This window comes from Curcuma longa, chromosome 16 (assembly GCF_044706935.1).
Source record: "Curcuma longa cultivar G26 ecotype Majalengka, Jawa Barat chromosome 16, ITB_CL_G26_1.1, whole genome shotgun sequence".
NCBI lineage: Eukaryota > Viridiplantae > Streptophyta > Magnoliopsida > Zingiberales > Zingiberaceae > Curcuma > Curcuma longa.
In genome coordinates, this window is record NC_133876.1 from 11,631,195 (window position 1) to 11,654,511 (window position 23,317).

Genomic DNA, 23,317 nt, shown 5'->3' on the forward strand with positions numbered 1-23,317 from the left:
ACTAATTTTGCCCACTAATTTTGCCCAAAATTTTACAATAGACTATGAAAGAAAATTTATGCCATGTCTAGTGTGAATTAAAGAAAAAAAATATAATTCAAACTTATTTAATAAGATTATCGAGTTAAGTTATACTGAATTTAGAATGAATTAATATATTGAAATAATTTATTTTTATATGAGCTGGAGTTTAGTTGTTTTGTTTGATTATTTAATTTTTCATATTTTTAAATTTACTTAATAAGTTAGTTCAATAATATAAATTTATTTATTTATCATTATTGATAAGAATTTATTAATGAATATGATTTATAAATTTTATTTGAATATTATTTATAAATATTTTGTAATTTTGATTTATGAATATTTATTAATGAATTGGTGATTGATAAAAAAATTTTATAAAACTTTAATAGTAAAAATAAAAATATCATCTTGACGGTACCTCCACTGAGGTTGAGGTAACGAAGTAAAGTTTTTGAAGTGGATAAGGGAGGTCAAATCTTCATGAAATTGAGATAATGTTTCTCTGTTGTGGTCAACTGTAATTTCGTAATTTACCTCTTTATTATGGGTATTATGATCTGACCCGCAAAGACCAGTCTCAAATCGGGACACGTCAAGATGACTTATCCAAACACGTGGCACAGGCAGAGACCCAGTTATGGTGGTTGACTTGACCGGTTGACTGAATTTAATCGGACACGTTCGACTCATTCATAATCCCTACTCGACCACTCGAACCCTGATCCATCTGATTTGTCAGTCACAATCAAATCCCCTGATCCATCTTATTTGGTGGTCACCATCAAATCCAATATGTCCCATCACCGCCACCAAGTAATTATGAGACATTGAGACATGACCGTCTAATGACACGTAGCTACGAGGATGAGGGAACATTTCGTCTATAATGATCGCGGATGATCACGATAGGATATTCTCCATACCCTGACAAGATATCTCAGTTGACACAATAATATTCTCCTTAATAACACTCCTCTAATAAAATTTACTGCGTAAGATATTTTCCTTAATTAATAATAAGACAAAGCTAGTATAATTATCTTTCCTCTCTATTAACTCCATGATATTACATACACACTTACTTCTTCTTGTCACTTGTGGTTTTCTTCTTCCTCTTCTCCGTAATTGACTTAAGCGTTGGAGTGGTCGAGTCAAGGACAACCCTGACCTTCCTTTTCACGATGTTAGTGTTTGCAGATCCCGGAGTTCACCATTTTTTTTCTTCTCATGACATCCACGTGAGGTTGCGTGGCGGGTGACCTAATGATCTAAATAGAAATACTTTTCATAGATGATTGTGAAATCAATCGTACAAAGTCGTTCGATGGCGGATTCAATTCAACCTTTAAGAGGTTTAGGTTTATAGATAGTAACATCTTTGAAAAAAATTATAGATAGTAACATGTTTGAGAGCATCTGCGTCGGTCGATGCTAATGAATGATATACTTTGAATATAAAGTCAGGCTCGGCTCGTAGGTTTAGACCCTTCCTGTGGATTTAAAAAGGAATCGGGCACGGGCAAGTCCGCCGAACTGAGGCTTCTCCAGCTATTCGTTCCGCTTCTCGCCCCAGCGAGCTTCAATCGCCGCTTCTCCTCCCTTCGATTTCCTCGCCTTCACTTTCTTCGACGTCGCCTCGCCCTCCATGCTCCCCCAGGGATCGAGCATGGAGGATGAGCCGCGGAGCAAGAGGCGCCTCCAACAGAAGCCCACGGGGTCGGGGATCCACGCACCGCTTAGGGTTTTCCAACGTTCATCTTCGCCGAGGAGGGAGGAAGTCGATCGGACATACTTCCAGTCCTACTCCCACATTGGTATCCATGAGCAGATGATCAAGGTGAACCCGCTTTTGCCGACATTTTAATGGATTTACTCTCTACGTACTGGAACTTTTTGATCGTAAATTGAAGTTGAGCTAGTAGTTTGTCACTGATAAGGTTTTGAAATTATGGCCATTCAGCACTCTCAATAACTACAATACCATTTAACTGTTCTCTATGTGATCGGATATCGTAAACTTTATACAGGATCGTGTTAGGACTGATGCTTACAGGGATGCAATAATGCGACATCAGAATTTAATTTCAGACAAGGTAACAATTTGTCCAATATCGCTCCAAGGGCCTCTTGCTTTCTATTCCTTGTCCTATTGCATTAGACAATGTTGGTTGCAGGTTGTAATGGACGTTGGCTGTGGGACTGGCATACTCTCTATATTTTGTGCTCAAGCTGGAGCTAGGCGGGTAAGATATCCCATATTTTCATTATGTCTTCCTTGTGCTCAAACTGCGCATTGCATTTCCTACATCAATAATTAGAATTTAGCACTCGCTGTTTTTTTTTTTTTCTTTCACTAAATATGACAAGGATAAAAATACATTGTGAAATGTGGTTAAATGCAGCTCTCTTATAGAAAATAATATTGTGATGGATTAATTTTTGCAAGATGTAATGCTAGCACCTATGTTCTTACTAGTATTCTTATTGGAAATTGTTAAACCAATTGTGTATATACTTCATAAATGAAAGATGATAACCTGGTTTTATTATATTGGTGAGGCATATATCATGGTCATAATTTTGATCGCATAAGGAAAATATAACTGTTATTCTGTTGGGTAAATATGGTTCTACAATTAAGTTTATTTACTCATCCTCAGGTCTATGCAGTAGAAGCAAGTGAGATTGCCATTCAGGTAAACTCATATTTTAGAACTCCATTTTAGACATACTGTAAGTTACAAATATTTATATCTTTGCATTATTTTACTGTATGGTATTGTAGATTGTAGCTTTCATTATAAATTCAAAGACATCTACGGCAAATGTATGGATAACCAATATTGGTGTTAGGATTATTTGTATTGGAAGTTGAACGCCATCCTATATGCTATTAGAAGTGAGAAGCACAATAAACATGAAGGAAAAACAAAACAAATAGGACCAATTGGCCAAGAGAGAGAAATTTTTTCCAATGAGATAGTTTGCATAACACTAGGCCTGCACAGAAAAGGGATTTTATTTGATCGTCACTTGTCAGAATAAAACATGAGATGATTTACCTCTCCTTTTACAGTAGGAGTCTAGAGCATATTTAAAAGTGGGTAAAGTGCAAAGGTGAAATCAGGGCAGAGTAGGATCCACAAGCTCACACAAAAGTTGGTAAAAAAAAGACTTAAATTCTTAATACTTTTCTAGTAGATAATATCATTTATTCATCATTATGTGTAAATTAAGCATTGTGATGATGGAGATACATATTATTAGATTGTAATAGTATGAAAAAACAATATGTATCTGTTAAATACTAATTGCCACTTCAGTAACTTTCATTATTTTTCATCATCTGTACACTCACTATAGATTCACTATAACTTTGTCAAGCATTCAGTCAACATGAAACTGTAAATGATTTTTTTTCTCAGTATAACTTTTCTGTACAACTAGGACTTGATTAGTATTCTTTTTTTTTTTTCAAAAAAATTTAGGCTGAGAATGTTATGAGAGACAACAACCTATCTGACAAAGTCATCATCCTCCATGGGCGAGTTGAGGTGAAGTTTGTTGATATTTCCTTTCATAATGTATTATTTTCTTTTTGACAAAGTACAAGAATTATATCTTTGAGCAATTGTTGGTCTTTCCACTTATTTAAGAATCTCCAATGGAAAATAATCAGATTTTAAAAATGAACATTATGGAAAATACATTTATGAGAAATTTAGGTTTGAAATTTTGCTGTTGGTATGCCAATTTTGGTCACTGGCTGGAATGAAACAGTTTTGGTGTCACCATATCAATACATGATATGAATTGGTTGATAAGGTTGAGCTAGTTTTGAACCAATCCGCTTCTATGGTCGTCTCTCACTTGAACTTTTATTGCAAAAATAAGAAATATATCAATCTCATGGTCAAGCTATTCAATATTATATTGAAACAATTGGTATTTGTGTAGTTACATATATTATACAGTTATATATTGTATTCATGTGAGACGGGAGAGAGATTGAGAGAGTGATCAAGAGGAGGCAAGATTTATAAAAGACTTTTGGGTGGTAGACGACTGACTCACAACATAAAGCATATGCAATATGCAAGGGCATATGCGATTGACATTAAAGAATATTAAAATGATATTTAATTCAATATAAATGGTAAGAATGACTATCATATTTATAAGTAAACAAGTGATAAGGAAGCACAAGCCGTCTAATTCATATTTTCACATAAAATGACAAAACACAGGATTACTTAATAAAATGTAAATCTAATCAAATGCGATATACCAAAAATATAATATTGAAGGATTCAAAGCAACAAGAAGAATTATGGAAAAGAAGATACACAATACTTCACTGTCACAGGAAAAAAAAAAAATCTGCACTTGGTAGCAGTGGCAGTAAAGGAAGTGAAATCTGCGAAGAATCCTCCTGAGCTCACCTGATACTTCTGTCTAAGCTACCTAAGCCGATTTGGCAATACTGGATTGCTTTTTAAGACACCTTCCTAAAAAGGATCAAATAATAAGTATGAGTTGTTTTGCATTTTGATTCTTTAGATGATGAAAATTATTTGGGTTATGCTAACTGTAATTTTTTTCATGTAACAATTTACTTTGGTCTATGTTGATTTTTTAGTTTGATAGATTAATGCTAGTTATTTGGTTTATAGTAACCATATTTTTTTTCCTTAATCCTTGTCAACTAGAAAAAGTCATTTTCCATTCAGTTCCTAGAAGTCTGAATTCATACCATCATATAAGGGAATGAACTAGCATAAGAAAGTAACAGCAAATTTTTTATCTTTTTGTTTGTTCTGTTGTTTTACCTTTTTTTCCTTTTCTTTTCATTGAGATTCTTTCCTAGTCATGTGGAACATATGATATGCAGGACATTGAGATTGATGAAAAAGTTGATGTGATAATTTCAGAATGGATGGGCTATAGTCTACTGTACGAGGTGCATTTGCTGGTTTGCCACATTCTGTTGTAAATATATCTGTTCATGTATTTTGTAATTTCATGAACTTGCAAGCTATAAACTCTGTTAGCTTGTGTTGGTGTCTTGTTACAGCATAGCCATCACCACTCACATTTCTCAATAAGTCTTGCTTACTCAGCAGTCAGAACCATGGACAAACGTTTGAATTGTATATTCCTCTTAATTGTGCATGATCTCTTATACCAATTGTTTTGGTGCAGAGTATGCTGCCCAGTGTAATATTTGCCAGGGATAAATGGTTAAAACCCGGTGGACTTATTCTTCCATCTCATGCCACAGTAATGTTCATGCTTTACTTTTCTTTTCAACTTGCTAATATTCCATGTGTGCCTTCTTTATGCTGTTCATATGCAACTAGTTCCCCAAACTAACCTGATAAAGTCATTATACTGAATACAGCTTGGAATATTGCTCACTGAATTGTTTTGTTTTACTAGTGAGATAACACAATACTGGTTACATACATTACAGTACTTGGGACTTAATTATTGTCAAACCGTGTCAAATTAGATGGCACCCTTGCTAAATCCTTCGTGAAGACTTTCAACTTGTTGATTTATGTTTTGTGCTTACTGGTTGTATCTAGTCTTGCGAATATCCTCTGGCTGGTTGACTGTTGGAATAATACTCCATACTTTTGTAATATTACAGTTTGCATCATTTTTTATTTGATATTTCTTAGCTAGCATCTTAAGTGAACCACTAACTATAGGTTATGACTCCAAGAAATAGCACGACTTATATAGGTCTTCCTCAGGGTGCAGCAGAGATGTTAGATCTAGCATGTTTGATATCTTGTAGATGACATGTTTAGTTAGTTACAGGAGTAGCTTTTCAACTGAACTTTGTAAAGTGAAGCATTTAGTGAACCTAGAGATTGTAGAATGTAGTGATTCTGAATTTAGTAAAAAAACTTGATAGAAGTTAAGTTACAAGTACACTTATGCCTTGTATATAGTTCATTTAGTTAATGATGAGACAAAATCAAGCAACTATATCAAGTAACTATATCAACTTATATAGTTGCTTTCTTTTATTAGAGTTTGCAAGCTTTCTTCATTTGAGATGTGAGATGGTGATAGTGACTGTTGATAATCATATCTTTTGCAGATCTACATGGCACCATTTACATATGATGAGATGTATGAGAGCACCATCAATTTTTGGCGTAATGTCTATGGGATTAATAGTAAGTGTAAACTAGCAATTTGTTTCTCTTGATATATCACGACTTGCAAAGCTCCAACTTGGATAGTCATTGCATACGAGTAGCAAAGTAGTAGTGCCCTAACAATCTAGCTTAATGTGTATACCAACCTTGGGACACACACACACACACACACACACACACACACACACAACATAGAGCCTAATTAAAAAGTCAAGATTAAATAAGAAGGATAAATGAATATATATATATATATATATATATATATATATGGGAAACCCAATTGTGTCCCATGCAAAGCTCTTGAGTTCACAAGTAATGGCTCTAAATCCAGCAACTCCATTCCATCAAGTTGACAACCTCCACAAGTTCCATGCACAATCTCCAATCAAATTGTCTCGGCTACCTACACAGAGTCCCAAAACATACTTAAACCATATTGTCAATATGTCAAAAACAAAAGGTCGATAAATCCAACAAAAAGAAAATATTGTTTCTCCTTAACATCACATCTCTCCTACAATGTGGTCAAGTAATGACACTTCAAGAATCATGAGATTGAAAGCTTATCTTTCATAACATTGTCAAATCAACTTAGAAGACTTTGAAAGCTTATCATGAGATTATGTTAGTTCTCTGGAGCGTTTATCTCCTATAGATCAAACTTCGGAATAGTACTAGGAGCCTAGGACATAAATATCATAAACTAGTTGTCAAATTGAACTACCTTGCAGTTACTAACATCTCTTTTGCTGTGAGTGCAGTTAGCCAATTCCTTAAGTCTCTGTGGTAGGGTCATTGGGAGGTAGCTCTTAAGATTCTACAATTAGATACTCTAGCCACTTTTAGGTTATATATATAGATGTAAATTGGGATGTTACCTATAAATCGACGATCTAATTAGATATTATGATCTTCTAGGAGATCTAATATTATGGAAGAGTAAAAAATAAAATGTAATGATCATATCAAGTGCGGCGTAAGATAAATGGGTATGTTTCTTGCCACATGCGAGTTTATTGGAATTAAACAACTATAGATATATAAATATATATAATGTGTATACTTAGGAATTTAGTTAAAGGGGCTACTTAGGATTTTAATTTTTTAATTTTCCCCACCAATTTATTCTTTATAACATAAAGAACTTTGAGTTTTCAATTTCATTTTGACATTGCATGTGGCATTTTAATTCTTCAGTGTCTGCAATGATTCCTCATGCCAAACTGTGTGCATTTGAAGAACCTGCTATAGAAACAATAGGCGGTGAAAATATTTTAACATGGCCATCTGAAGTGAGTCTTTCATATTTCTTTTTAATGCAATTCATCTTCAGATTAATGATTTCCATATCTTTTACAAGTTATCAAAGCATTCACTTGTAAGTAGTTAGCCAATCTCATTTCTTTTCATTGAGTTGCTAATATAGCTAGAATATGCCATTCTATTTAATCTTCTCATTTTGGCTTATTGATTGTCAATATTGCTGGAATGTCACTTTATCTACTAGTTGGTGTCTTGAACATGAGTTCAATAATATGTCATGTGTAAATATGACTCCATAGACGTTTGTTGTGAGATATAGAAATCTCCAAAACTACAAGCATGGGGATTAAGAATACAAAGGCTTCAAACTTGTTCCCAGCAGAAATAATGATACTTCATGAGTAGTAAATCATATTTGAACATTTATAATTTGTAAAAATCACTGCAATGACTCTTCTAGGGCAGTAGAATTTTGTTTATTATATGTTGTTTTTAATGGAAAATTAGATATCTTTAAATCTGTGCAGTCTGAGGAATAAGAACTCGGCCACATTTGCTTTGGATAAATGATTGACGATTATAGTTTTGGTTGAGCATTCACACCTCAAGTGAGCCTCTTCCCATGGCTAGAAACAGTTGCTCTGATGATGCGATGACCATCAGCATGTCTCTTGTCTCAGTGAAAGGATTGTGCCACCAAGGAACTAAACAATTTTTGTCATAAATCTATGCTCAACATTCATAGGATACAAGAGCATCGTACACCTAAGTTATGTCACACATACATTATAAATGAAGCAAGCATAACTAAAGTGAATAATTCTCAAATATTTTTGCATTTAAAACTTTGCTAAATCTTCTATGTGTAGAAGTCACATGATATTAATAGAAAAGGAATCAAATTTGGAGGAGAAATTAAATGTAAATTGTAGTATACCATAATGATAAATTTGGATAAAATATAGGGGCAATTCAGTGGACTGTAAAAATATATTCTACTTAACACTATCAATCTCATTAAAATGATCTTAAATGCAACTAAGTTTATTTGCAAATATTTGATTAGTTGAGACTTGGAAAGTAAAGATTTATGCACTTCTATTATGATCCTCTAGCCTTCCATTTTTATGCCCTTACAATGTATCATCAATTTGTAAATCATATCGAACTGTTAGGGTGTCTAATCAACATAAAAAGGATTTAAACCCATTGTATGAAGTTATTATGACAGTACAGAGATTAGGGCATTTATTCTTTTCCATAAGATGCATTATGACAGTACAGAATTTTAATTTTTTTATTCCAAAGATCAAGCAAAGTCATAAAAGATTGATGATAGTAGTCTACAAAGAATAATTCCTCTTCAGTTTGCCATACAAGAGCTTGTTTTTATCCATTTTATGGTCGATTATATGTGAATTGTTATTAGCACAAATGACTATTACTTTATAATCTCTGTATAACAAGGTTCTCTCTTTTGGCAATAAACTACCCATGTGGATTTCATGACAGATCAAGTACTTGGATTGTTATACTGTTGCTGCTTGCGATCTTGAATCGATCACCACAGAGTATAGATTTCGATCTTTAGTACAAGGTGAAATGCCCAAGATTTGCCATATATTTTTTTTTTCTTTTGATCTGCATAACTCATGTCTTAGTATGTAAGCCTCTACCATCAATGTTATTCTTGAATTAATTTTGAGCTTTAAGGAAGGTGAATTTTGTTTTGTGGTTATTCACACATTCATCTTTCACGAGAGAAAGGATGATATACATTTTTCCTTTTGTTTTTCAGCCCCTCTTCATGGATTTGCATTTTGGTTCGACGTTGAGTTCAATGGTCCAGCAGTAGTACCTTCAGAAAGCCATTCCCAACTCGCTGATGGAAGTTCATCTGTCAACTCGTCTAATGGTTCTAGCCACAGCAAGAAGCGAGCTAAATCTGATCAAGTAATTGTTCTGTCCACTTCACCTGAACAGACTCCAACACACTGGCAACAGGTTTAGGATTTTGCAAACTTCGCATCATCAATTCCTTTAATTTCTTCTACAATCATTTTAGAGATCAGAAATACTGCCACTTTCTGCTAAAATGAGCAATGCTTCTTGCAGACTCTGCTATACCTTTATGAACCTATTGAGGTAAAACAAGATCAAATCATTGAAGGATCGGTGACATTGTCTCAGTGCAAAGAGAACTCACGTTCTATGAATATTCAGCTCCAGTATCGGTGAGTCCCTCATAATATATTTTGTTTAATATCTATTATCAAACCTAATATTTCTTCTCCTTTGAGGTTTTGCACTAGCAGTACTGGAGGTCAGTCTTTTGTAAAAGAATCTGTATTGCGATGATTTTTTTCTGCCTGTCAGCTCATGTTCGATCCACGGCTTTCTCCTCTACACCAAATAAGGTGGTAATAAGCTCCAGAATTTTGTTTCTATTCAGTAACTCTCAAAGTAAGATCATTATGAACTCAATGATTGTCATTTTGACCATTCGAAGGCCATCAGTCATTTTTCTATAGTCAAAATGACAATATAACATCATCATTATCACAATGCTCTTAAAAATTTCTTCACATCCTTCTTGATTTTTCATCACAAGATCATTAAAATGTTTCTCTAAAAACCTTTCAGAAGCCCATCAAGGTCTGCCGGATTGTGGCTTCTGGTCGTATTGGCGTAGCTTGGGTCCTGCAGGAAGAGATTAGTTCTAGCCGCAACGAGTCTCGTCTTATCAATTGAAGCAAACCACCCAAGCGTTGAACATTTTTGAAGATATAGAACATTAGGGGGTATGTGTGCCACCATACTATTCATGTTAATTCAATAGTTTAGAGATATGTAGCTTTACTCCATTGTCATTCAGTCATTATACTTTTTATGATTTTGTCTATCATCATAAAGTGAAAAATGGATGTGAAATTCTACACAAAGGCTTTGATCTTAAGCCAATTGACAAACTATGACTTGCTAGTTAAAGATTTCACGATCAAGCCTTGAGTAGTTTATCCTTATTTAAGCAAATATACATTATTATTTTAACAAAAAGTGAAATTTATCACTCCAGTAGTCCTACACGGTCGGTCTCATGATCATCTGTGAGAAGGTAAATCAGAAAGTAGCAGTTGATTATTATGGGAAAGGTATTATTTTCTCTTGTAGTAGTCAATTATTTTTATTTCAATCATAAATAATTTACTTTGGATCAAACATACATCATTATGAAATGCTATCAAAAAACACAAACTAGAAGATTGCATTCATCTTCATTTGAGCCTCAACTCTTACTTTATTCTGAGGCTCTAGAGTCCATTGAGCCAAATCCATGTGCCAATACAATCCAATCAAGCCAACTCTGAGGCAATGTGTTCCCCAATGTCCATGATCGCACCTCAATCAACACTCCATACCTTTAAATTTTTCCATGATCCTCTAAAGCTCCATCACCACTCAATTCAAGCCATCAAGCATATGATCTTCGATCCACATTCAATGCTCTCAAGTCGTCTAAATTGTGCCTTCCAAGGTTTGATGTGGTGATAAAAGACAAGGCGCATGTCTAAACAATCAAGGTTTAATTTTCACGTAGGACACACTTATAACGATTGAACTATTGATGATGTTGGATGTAGGACACATTTATGACGATTGAACTATTGATGATGTTAGATCGCTACATCAAGAGCCACCATACTTTCTAAATTTATTTGATAGGCAAAATATGGAGTTGGATCATCTATCTCAGAATTAATCAACTGCTATATATATATATATATATATATATATATATATATATATATATATATATATATATATATATCCTTTGAATTGCGCTTAAGCTCTATAACTACCTAATCCAAGCTATCAAACACACTATCTCTATGATTGTCAAATCCATAACTTAATCTCATTCGAGTCAACAAGAAAGTATCATTTTCCCAACAATGCAAATGTTTACTATTATTACATATGAAATATGCATCCAAAAGCAAACAACATAAGTTTAAGCAATTTAATAGCCATGTCATTATGATTTACATTTACAGCATTTTACTAAAAGGCACTTAACAAAACTTAGAAGGTAGAAGAACTTGGGTGACAAATTACCTTCCAAATTTGGAGACTATAAGATCAAGAGTTGTCGATAAGTTTGTGATCTCATTCATAATGCATCAAACACCAACAGATAGCAGAAAATGGAATTTGGAATGGAAGAGAATTGGGATGCTTGGACTAGCTCATGGAATGGAGAGACATTCATAACTGATAATACTAGTGAAATAACTATATTTTTTGAAATAAGCTCAAACATTCGAACCTCGGCGAGTACCTGTTGCGACAACAATGTACATTTGCAATCCCTTGGCACACAAGTTTTACTAAATAAAAAAGTAACAAGCCTCACATTTGACAACATATGTTCTTCAAATTCAAGATAAAGCTTACTTCCCTTTGCTCAACTAATGTTACATAACCATTTGTATAACACAAAGAACAACTTCATCTGATTCTAAAAGAATAAAAGCTTCTCGAGGAAAGCGACACTGCTAGCAATAGCTCGAGAGTTGGATTCTACTCAATTCCTTTGAAGCGAGAAGGAAATACTTTTCTATTCCTGTAGTGTGCTACTGCGAATGAAGTCAGCCGCAGCAGTCCAGTAGAAGTCAAATGAAACTTGGTTTAGCTAATAGCTAACGATAAGTTTTAGGAAACTTGGAGAGTTTAGCTTCATCATTCATATCTATTAGGGGTCCCATTGAGCAGCTAAATAACCAGCTCTCTATGGGGAACAAGAATGATAATTCGACTGTACACAGGTATTTGTTAGTCACAGCACTCCCTGGAGAGCAAGATTCAGCTCGCGTGCACTCTTCGCGATAGACCCTCCTCTCCTATCAATTGCAAATGTGAAGTTAGGGAAAAGAATATACAACGTAAAGGGAGTATTGAAGTAATTGGGGGGAATCATCAAAAGGAGCTAAACAGAATTATTACTCGCCGTACAACCTATTTTGACCATGGGCATGAACCTCAGGCATTCTCATCTAAAACCAGTCGAAGTTTTATTTCAGCGATTGAAGAAATAGCAGGATTTTGCTCACCTCATCGGGGAAGAAATACTATGCTTGACCTTTTCCAGCTCAACGATGCATAAATTGCACCTTTCCAGCCTGGTAATGACCAAAAAATGGATATAGAAGGGGGTAACAGAGGTTAGTCATAAAAGAATAATTCTAGAAGTTGTAAGAAGAAAAAACAACCGGAAAAAGAATAGAAACCTCTGTTCTGCTTGAAGATCAACACCAACAGATGGACCTGCCGATATGGTTGAACGGATTACAGGACCAAATATCCCTACAAGCTCCAGCAACATTTCCAGGGCAACACCTAAATGCCTATAGTTGAGAGCAAGATCAAACAATATCGAAATAGATAGTTTGAGAATGAATTAGTGTGCCATGAAAATGGATACATGAAATGCCAAATTTAGATAAATATTATGTAAAACTTTATGTGAGACAACAATATGATGGTGGAAGTAATAATCAACTTTTGATAGCTCAAACTCCCCAAATAACCATTAAACAGAAAAAGAAACAGAAGAACAAGACAAGTTGCAATAAGAGATGCAGTCAAATTATGAGAAAGACAGGCAGGTTCAGTGGCATGAGAAGTCAATTTCCTCTTAACTCATAACTGAAATAAGAAAGAAGGGAACTGAAGGTCGGAAACGTATCAGCTTTACCAAAGTCTTCAGGAGGTTCACGATGCCTTGGAACAAAGCCAAAATTAAGCAATGGAATGGCTGGAAACATACCTATCCATCTTGCTTTCAAGAAGGCTAATCAACAGTGGTAGGAGAGAGGTGAAGATATCCAGAGTAATTATATCACTTTTATCTTTCAGCGAGCATAATACATCAGCAGAAACCTGGGTTATATTATCACAATAGTTAAGAGATTAGATCCTCATTGCAAGAAAAGGATGCATTTGAGAGCACATACACCGTGATCAGACATTCTTTCAAGTGCTCTGATGACACCTTTGACATCATTTCTTTCCCAAAGCCGCTGTACTACCTGTAAATTCTAAACAATATAAAAACCATGTACCTGGTAGCTAAAACTCTGTAAGGGCAAAAACCCAGACAAGGTCTCTAACACAACACAACTTGACTTAATCCAAAACACAATTAATAGAGATAAAATCTGAATTAATGGGACATAAGGCAATTTGAATATATTGATTGACAGAGGCAGATCTATATGGAGGCAAAGTAGGGCAAAGTGACCTTCCATGATTTTCCAAAAGTATAAAGATCTTTGTGGAAAATGTAAGGACCTTTGGTAAATTATGATATAATTTCTGTTTTCTTTAAGAAAACATTAAAATTAATAATTCTGGGGATCAAAAGTAAAATTAATAGACTATGACTAATTAGATTGTTTTGGCTAAAATCTCAAGTGATCTTATGTGGTTGTTAGGTTCAGATATTCAAGTCTGAGCAAAAACACAATGCTACTTCAGTAAAGAACATGCTTTTAGAGGAAGCCTTAAAGCCAAATAAGGCAACCAAAATTTAACTAAAAGTAGACCCAATTTTGTCATAAACATGATAGCAGATTGCTATTTTCCCAGGCTTAGGTACTATGAAAAGACAGGTAAATTTTATAGCTAAAAGTAAATTAAATCTTAAGCAAGTAAACTCCAATTTTACCAAAAAAAAAAAATCAACAGCTAAATTTGTCTACAATGAAGATAAAAACCAACCTGATGACCTGTGTACTTTTTATACTGTTATTGCTGTTGCAGTTAAGATACATCATCTGCCAAAACATTAATTGATTACATGATACAAGTTTTACCTGTAATGTGGTCAATCGAGATTGTGTCGAGTTCAAAAATTGGTCATGATTCTTCAATATAATTTCTATAGAATCCTCATCGGAAGCAGGTAAAGCAGATAGAGTTTCAATTTCAGTATTCTGCCTGTGATTTCTCTGTTCAGTACAATAGAAATTAGAAATTACTATATCACGGTGTATACTTAGAAAAAGTAGAGATGATGAAAATAGCAGAAATGAACCAAATTAACTACTAAAGGCATTGCATGTTCAGATTAATGAAATTAACAGAAAATGAAAAGAGTAACGTAAAAATTGGTAAGACAAATGCATGCAAGAATAAGAATTTATGACTACCTTTGACAATAGAAGAGAATGCAGATGATCAGAAAAAAACAATTATGCAGTAAAAAAATAACCAAACACAGAGGGAATAAATTGCTACTACAATGCAACGGCCAGTATGCAATGGCTAATTTCGCAGTCAAAGAAAAGTCAATCAGATGGGTACTACTCAGATCTTTAGTTACTGAAGATGCACGATTTATCAAAGAATATTAACTCATCGACAAGTGATGTAGCAGTAATTCCTATTTTTATAAAAAGAATACCCTAAATTAAATAGACAGTGACAGGATGTAAATAATTGATCTGAATGGGCTATTGAGTGACCTAAATTATTATATTAAGTCTGATAAAAGTCAATATGGAACTTTCAAGAAAATTCACCAAAGAGTACGAGGAGCGAGCAACAACTGTTATCTCAGAAGAACTGCTTGATGTTGGCCGATCATAGCTTGGGGAAGGTTCCATCCCCTCGCAGTTTGCAAGTGACCTTGCTCTTCCTACAAATGCTTAGAAAATAGCTTATGGACAATTACTATGATAAGGACCATTTAAGACAATACATACCTCGTCGTGAAACATCAGATGAGAATGCTTCCTTTGGCTTATGGACTCTAATCTTAACTAAATAACACAGAAAGAAGTACTGTAAGTATGCATCATAATATTGGAGCTAGTAGATACAAATTTAACACTGACCATGATATGTTCATCAAAAAACATAGAAATATCATTATAATGTTTCAGTTGACCAAATCTATGATTGATTAAGATGACCCTTTTAGCATTTATCAGTTAAAGAAAATTTTGATTGGGAATGAACAATTACAATGTCAGTTTATGAATCTTTAGTGGTTAAAACACCATAAAATTCACTTCTGAAACAAAGTAACAACAGAAGACTCTTTATACAACAATAGAAACATCCTTTTTAAAAGCCTCTGCATAAGTTGCTCATCCCTCAGCATAGTGTTCTGCAGTGAGAGAGTGCATTGGTTCACTTAAGACAGTACAAGAATTGTGTGGGCTAAATGGATTCTTAGTTTGTTAAAATTTAAGTAGTGACCAAGTTAAAATGATCCAATTAAACGAATTTCACTAAATAAATATACAAGCATATATCAAATATTTTTAGGTCCTAAATTGCGTTGGTCATTAGGGTTCATGATTTGGTATTGTTTCTCAAATATAGAGTGTTCAATATCCACAACACAATTGTAGGAGATATTATAAATAAATGTTGGATTCATTAATCCATGGGCTTTATTTTGTAAAGTATTCAGTGGTTCTGGCAAGTTGTTCTAGCTTCTGAATCTGTTGAGCAATAAAAACATATTAGGAATTTCCAAATTTGCATGATGTTGCAAAGGGTTCGAGTCTAAAAAGATAATTGAGTCAAAGTTTTATTTTATTATTTGGTTTCCCAGTTTCATGCCCATTAATTGTGGGTGCAAAATCGTGTGTGGCATCGCTCACTTGGTTGAGTGATCATTGATCTAAAGTGCATTTATTCATTGATACACCAGTGCAATAATTAGCCTATGATATATCAATTCAAAAATTAGCCCTGTTTGACTTTATCAAATATGGGTACAATAGAAATGAAACATTCCAAGTTGTATGTGTTACTAAGCTAATTTAGATGGGTGAAAAAATAGGTTGTAGCCCTTTAGCTAAGGTCGAATTCAATGTGGTGAATATGTCCACAATAGTGAAGACATGGACATCTCTCTTGCAAGTGTGCAAACCAGCTGTCACCAATCTGATCAATTTTTTAATGGACTTCCTCCCATGTCCAACAAAATCTACCTTATCTATACCAGTTTCTTTGAATGTCAAGCTTCTTTTACCTTCAATACATTCTTCCTTGAATACTTAATTTCTTGGAGGTGACACTTGACAGGGTCAGCATTTGTATAGATCCAACTCAGCAGTTTTGTATTAGTTCAACCAAGATTGAAAATTATCAATGCTGAAATTTCACTCTGGAAGTTCTCTTGTTATCTATGTCAAATTTGCAAAGAAATATTTACTCACAGGATCACGTAATATCTACAAGTATAGTTCATTTGAAGGAGAAATACAAAATAACATAGAATAGTGATGATGTATGATTTAGAATGTCCTATAACTAACAGTGTTCAACAATAATAATGAGAAATCTCGATAAGTTGAAATCATGAAAATCTAACAAAACATAATAAGGTTAATGTGCAAAATTAAAGCACAAAAATTAGTTGCTTGATTTAACCCAGATCTAAGATATCAGACTTACAATTTTCCTGATCAAAGTGCAAACGTGGCTCTCTGAATGAATTAGATCTAATCCTTCCCTTAATCAAATTCTTAATGCCATCCAGATTATTTTCATCAGCTGACACACGTTGAGTTCCAGCATTACCAGAAGAAACAGGAGTTTGGCCCAGAAGTTCATTTTGTTCAATATTACTACTGCTCAAATATCCAGACTGAATGGATATATCTGTTTTATCTGAATTCTCTTTGATGTTTGACACCTTCCAAAATTCAGTAAATTTTGATTGGATATCAAATGATGTTGTTTTGCCAACCCCAGAGTCTTTAGTAAAATCAGAAGGCAATTGTACCCTCAGGCTATCTCTTGGAACAATCACAGGTACTATATCTGCTTTGTTGGTCTGAAGGTTGGATGTGGACTGAAGTTTTGATAAACTTCTTTTTACAGAGGAAGAAACAGATGCTGGTGCTGTCAGAGGTACTCTCGTGCTAGCACATGCCCCAATTCTTTGAGGGGTACCTGGAGCACTGACTATTGCTTTAGATATAAAGCATTACAGAAAAGAGAAATATTCATATCTCATACTTTTCCAAACACATGAAATGAAAAATGCAATTAAAACCATTCGAATAGCCTACCTGGTAATGATTTTGTCTCCTTAGAATTTGTTTCAGAACTCTGTAATATTGATAACCTCCTCATACTAGACTTTATGTTATCAGCTGGCATAGATGGATTACCATCTGATGTAGACTTTTGGCCTGAATGACCATTTACTCGAGGACTAGCAATTGCATATGGTTCAATGCACTGCATTTCATAACATCAGCTAGTATTAACCTTTATATTTACAGATTTAGTGACAATTTAATGTTTTCTCAAGAAGCAAAAAATATTTTTTTAAGGCTAATAGAATGAGTTAGAACACGCACAGAGAGGTCCACAACCCATATGCCAACACAACTTTGATTGTATGAACATCCAAGAAGTTTTCCCTCGTGAACATTCATATCTGATAGTCTAGACCATCCCACATCTACATTATCATGGCATACTATTGGTTCCCAAGAAAATACCTGGACAAAATTCATATTAGTGCTTTGTAAGAGGTGTCATTAAAAAATGAAGCAATTGAGTGTACCTTCAGACTTTCATGCAAACCACAAAGGAATGTTCTCCCATCAGGATTAAATGTCATAGAACGTACACCAGAAGCCTGGAGGCAATTTCAGTAAGTGAACCACACAAAATAAAAGTGATCTAGTATTCAGAACCATAACTCATTTGTGGAGCTGCCGCCAGCTTCATTATAAATGTTGTCAAAACCAAGGCCAAAAGTATATAAAAATCCAAATGGATTTCTTTATGGATGTTTTCACAAAGTTAAGAGTATATTGACTGGTGGAACAAAATGACCGAATCAAAGCAAAAAACAGAGAATGCAGCTATAACTCGCATCGTGTTCTATGCGAGTTCATAGTTCAACTTAGACAAGAGAAATTCTCAATTTCCTGCATGGCTCCATCAAAGTGAAGAAGAGATAAATAGCATACTCGTTAAAAAAAAAAAAAGAATTCTAGTAAAAAAGTAATAGCCAGTGAGATGAATTCCGGCAATCACATTTGATGTTGGCAATTTATGTTATGTCATGTTAACTTTATCATGAACAGGTCATGCCATTCTGCATCAATAAAAAATCAAAAACAAAAACAAAAAGCATAAGCTAGTTATTTTTAAAAAACTAGTTTATGTGATGTAAAATCACTTAGACTCCCAAAATGGAAATCTATGTGATGTTAAAAAATTCCCAATTTTAAAAGAAATTAAGTGATAAATGTATCAACTTCAGTCATGTTTCTATATTTGTGCCTTACTGCGTGATTTCTGGATTTTATTCTAATATTTGTTTCAGAACATGTCACATTCATGCTGGTTTTAATTTCTGGATTTCTGGTCGAGTCTGATATTATCGGCCCCAAATTGGAGAAATCTTAGAGGCAATTAGAAGAACCAAACTACCAAGTTTTATGCTTTGAGATCTTCAAGGAGGTGATCAAGATCAAATTTAGTTGACAACTCTCACACACAGCTGATTTATCCTGTTGTCCTCTGATAGATGGGCTGACAGCAATTCCCTATTGTATCTAGACAAACGTAAGTATCTGTGTGCTAATCTAGTTCACTCTTTAATATCAGCCCACGACTTTAGGAATTCTATTGTCCTTTGACCGATGGCAATTTCCTGTGCTAGATTAACATGGAGCTAAATCTCAAGTTATTCAAAGAAATCTCAAACCAAACAGTAAATCAATGGAAGCAAAGTTCCGGAAGATGAATTTTACAAACCAAAGCATTAACACTGCTCCCACAAATGAATGCATGCTTTCCCACAAGTGACGAGAATGACTAAATCAATATATTATTAAACATACATGGGTAGGCCTACTAAAGAGAAAGGGAAAAACAATTTAACTACATGTTATTTGGGAATCCAACAAAAAAATTTAGAGAGACTGAAAACTAAAAATGGAGAAAGCAATTTCCACATGAAGGTATACCTCAGGCCCAGAAGACCCTATTAACTCAAAAGTTTCGAGATCCCAGAATTTAACAGTCTTATCAGCTGATCCTGGAAATCATTAGCCAACATTAGTTCATGATAATTAAGAACACTGGCACCACAAATGAGATCAAATTATATTTTATTCAATGTTTCATCCATAAGCAGAAGACATGCTAACTAGCCATGTGGTTTATATGCACATGCAAAAAAATACACTATGGAGCATGCAAATCATTTTTGTATATATCCATATAGAACCCCTGAGACCACAGGATTCTTTCTACTGAACAAAAAAAATCTTCAACTCCATGACTGTCACACTTTGCCTCAGTAACTGCAACTAGTGATGGAATGATTCTACAGTTTGGCAAAACATCACCAACCTACTAGCAAAAACACCCTAGTGTCTTCTATCTAGTGTCCAATAATCACCAAGCGGAATCTGATGATTGCACTTGGTAGCATATTCATTTATAAGCAAGAGATACACAGTAGAACCATTAAGAGCACTGGTGAAAGAAAATAGGAAATAAATAAGGTTCACTTAAGAAAAGAATGAAAAATGTAGCCTTTTGGGATGCAAACAAAGTGTAGATGTACCATAGGAACATGCAACAAAGAAATATTACTCATTACACTTCAAACAAGTCCCTTCTAACATAGTAACATGGAACAAAGAGATGTGCCAAATAAAAGTTGATAGGTAAAAATGAAAGATTCAAAGAAAAGTAACCATATGCCTTATCAGAATCGACAACTGAGAAATGAAAAATGATCTGCAGTTTGGATCTTATAGCTCACGTGTTTAGAAACTTATGTCAACACATTGCAGAAGATAACTTGATATGAACAGCCTGACTAAGCTGACAAGTTATAATCCCTAGAACGACAATCTCTGACAAGCAAACTTCCAACAAGTCAAAACCATTTATATATTACTATATGCCCAGTCTCTAAGTAATGGCATGTTTACCAGGACAAAAAATAATAGGAATAGAAATGAATTCATCATTTTTTTAAAAAATTTCTTATATTTACTTAGAAGGAAGAGGCAAGGAGGAGGAAACTAATTTCATCCAATTACTCAATTTTAGTTTGACCTAAATGGGATGGATGAAAGGGAAGTGAAAGTAAATTTGATCCTCTATTAATTAATTTCTTCCTTTTGATTTTGCCAGAATAAAAATGGAAAATGGAAGTGGGTGGAAGGAAGATCACATAACTTCTCTTTTTTCTTTTTCCCCACAATTAAACTACTTTCTTTTCTGTTCCTTTCAGTTTAGCCCCCAGATAAACATGATGAATGTAAGTGGGTGGATGGAAGATAATGTAATTACCCTTTTTGCCTTTTCCCACTATTAAACTACTTCAGCTCCTTTATGTTAATGCAGCAAAATTAACATTGAGACTAACCTGTTGCCAGCAGAAACTCATGAGGATGAAAATCAATACACTGAATTTGACCTTCATGGAGCTTGAATTCATGTAAAAGCTTTCCTGCAGTAAGATCCCATAGCTGTTCACAAAACACAATGACAATCACATATTAGATTGGCGTGCCTAGGCTATGCATACCTAACCAGGTAGAATAACGTGTTTAAAAAAAACTGAAACTTCTACAGAAAATTATGTTATGTTGATGTGAAAATTTACAAATACAAATATTCATGCTGTTGACATCAAGGGTGAAGAAATAAGTTTAAATTAACAATTGTAAATCTTATGAGAACAATAAAACACACTAAACAAGAAATGGAGACAAAACCTTTATAATATTGTCTTCCCCACCAGAAACAACCCATCGGCCATCAGGGGTGAACTTAATAGCATTAATCCCTCTTGTATGGCCCTTGTAGGTATGGATGCATCCCTTTCTTCTGATATCCCATATTTTAAGATTTGTATCTAGTGACCCAGAAGCAAAGAATTCACCAAATGGATGAAAATCAACCGCTATACAGTTTGACCTATGACCAGTTAGAGTGCGAATAACTGCATAAGGCAAGATAAAAGAACCAAAGATGTCAAGCAGCTTGCTTTTTGTTTGTGATGATTTAGACTTTAGAATTGCTATAACAAGTGTCTTACTCTTTGCCTCTTCTAAATCCCACAATTTTATTGACCCGCTAGTTGCACCAGCAGCAATCAATACCTCTGATGAATCAAAACTCACCGATTCAACTGCACTCATATGGCCACTTAGGCTCTGCAAAGCATTGAATCAGTACTAAGACATATATGCACCATCATAAGTATAAAAAAAAACAATATGAAATTCAAATCTGTAACAAGCTCACAAATGTGCGTCAGGCAAAAGAAATACCCACCAAAATGGCATTGGGCTTTCCAATAGCCCAAACATTGACCTTGTGGTCCTCCCCTCCCGTCACAAGGACCCTTGACGTCTTCCTCCCTATCTTTAGGCAATTCACATTGGAAGAATGAGCGACAAACTCCTCTAGATTTAATCGTTAAGGTTTGCAAATCCCATTTCCAAATTACAGAGATCAGCAAATCCACACAAGGTAAGATATCAAAGTCGCGTTTTTTTCCCCATTGAACAAAGCACATCCAGTTACCAGCCCAAAAAACAGGTAAGGTTGGACCATATCCATTACGCCAAATATTGTTCTTTGTCATCGAGCAAAATTTTAAAAATCAGTCAAGTAAAAGACGAGCATTCCTTATTGGAAGCCCAAAAGGAACGGGAAAAAAAAAGTAAGGGAGAAAAAAACCCTAGTTCAAGCATAAAATCAACCAGAAGGTAGGAGGAGGAGGGAAAAGGATACGTAGCTTGTAAGCCCGTTTAGTGGCCGCCATGAAACTGGCGTCCAAAAATCAAAGAGTAATGCGTTGTTCCTCGTCCTGCAACGATCGAGCAATCCCCAAACTCCGAGTCAATATCAACCTCTCTCGTCATGAATCATGCCTCTCGAGCGCGCGGCGGCTCTCACGAGACCCGCTCCTCATGTTCCAACGAATCACGCACAACGAGCCCGGGCGCCAAAGAAGACCGCTCCGAAGCAGACCACGGCCAACCGCTGCCGGCAGCGCCCTCCGCCGCGACCACAGCGACGCTATCAAGCTCCGAAATGGACGAAAAAAGGGGGGATTTTGGAGACGCGAGAGAGAGAGAGAGAAGAGGAAGGAATTGATCGGAGTAGGAAGGAAGAGGAAGTGGAGCTTTCTTGTTTGAAGTAGTGTCTTATGAATGGTTTGGTTTGGGCTCAAAAACAAAAGCATCAATAATTAATTATATAGAGGGATTTTCAATAGCTTAGTTGCACCTTAACAAAGACATATATGGAAAAAAAATCAGGTTAACTATCCTACGGTGTGATTCTACGGTATGTCCCACGATCATATGTAGCAGTTGAAAAACTACATGCTTGGATAGCAATCAGGTTAACTTTCAAATGTATATAAACTATACTTCAAATTTATTTATATAAAAATTTCATTTATTAAATCATTTATTAAAGTTACATTATATATATCAATAATTGATATAATATATATATTGACTAGTTGTTATAATATGTAGAAGCTATCGAGTAGCTGTTATAATGTGTTAGGATGAATTTAAAATTTATACTACATAGAAGTTATTAAGTAATTGCTACAATATGTTATATCAAAATACTATTTATCATGATTTTGAGTTTCATGCTTACCATTACTCATGTTTGATCTTGAATGTCAGAGTGGTCTGTCGAAATTCTCCGACATCATTTTCACCTTATGTTGAAGTGCATTTCAGGTTCTCATCATCCTCTTCCTTGAGCTGCGCTAAGAAGTCACATATATCGGATCGCTCGTTAATTGATGACTTGAC

General features: G+C 34.6%; 2 protein-coding genes across 3 annotated transcripts; one reads left to right on the forward strand and one right to left on the reverse strand.

Moving 5' to 3' along the window:
* Positions 1–1,578: 1,578 nt before the first annotated feature.
* On the forward strand, positions 1,579–10,332 carry LOC141847625 (putative protein arginine N-methyltransferase 6). Of its 2 annotated transcripts, none has more exons than XM_074735675.1 (14): positions 1,579–1,864; positions 2,055–2,120; positions 2,202–2,270; positions 2,688–2,723; positions 3,516–3,581; positions 4,919–4,987; positions 5,230–5,307; positions 6,140–6,218; positions 7,398–7,492; positions 8,976–9,060; positions 9,262–9,467; positions 9,579–9,697; positions 9,776–9,880; positions 10,107–10,332. In XM_074735675.1, the coding sequence occupies exons 1-13, from the start codon at positions 1,673–1,675 to the stop codon at positions 9,819–9,821; spliced, it is 1,206 nt and encodes a 401-aa protein (XP_074591776.1). In that variant the 5' UTR covers positions 1,579–1,672; the 3' UTR covers positions 9,822–9,880; positions 10,107–10,332. The 2 variants fall into 2 exon arrangements, with proteins under 2 accessions (XP_074591776.1, XP_074591777.1); XM_074735676.1 differs by having other exon boundaries at positions 9,779–9,880.
* A 1,510-nt stretch (positions 10,333–11,842) lies between these two features.
* LOC141847251 (katanin p80 WD40 repeat-containing subunit B1 homolog KTN80.4-like) lies at positions 11,843–22,484 on the reverse strand. Its single transcript, XM_074735245.1, has 18 exons — positions 22,272–22,484; positions 21,810–21,940; positions 21,571–21,688; positions 21,248–21,474; positions 20,896–20,998; positions 19,478–19,548; positions 18,061–18,135; positions 17,852–17,995; positions 17,558–17,729; positions 16,938–17,438; positions 15,230–15,286; positions 15,047–15,162; positions 14,339–14,473; positions 13,478–13,552; positions 13,291–13,403; positions 12,752–12,868; positions 12,575–12,643; positions 11,843–12,364 (listed from the first exon to the last, which is right to left on the reverse strand). The coding sequence occupies exons 1-18, from the start codon at positions 22,300–22,302 to the stop codon at positions 12,301–12,303; spliced, it is 2,319 nt and encodes a 772-aa protein (XP_074591346.1). The 5' UTR covers positions 22,303–22,484; the 3' UTR covers positions 11,843–12,300.
* Positions 22,485–23,317: the final 833 nt, after the last annotated feature.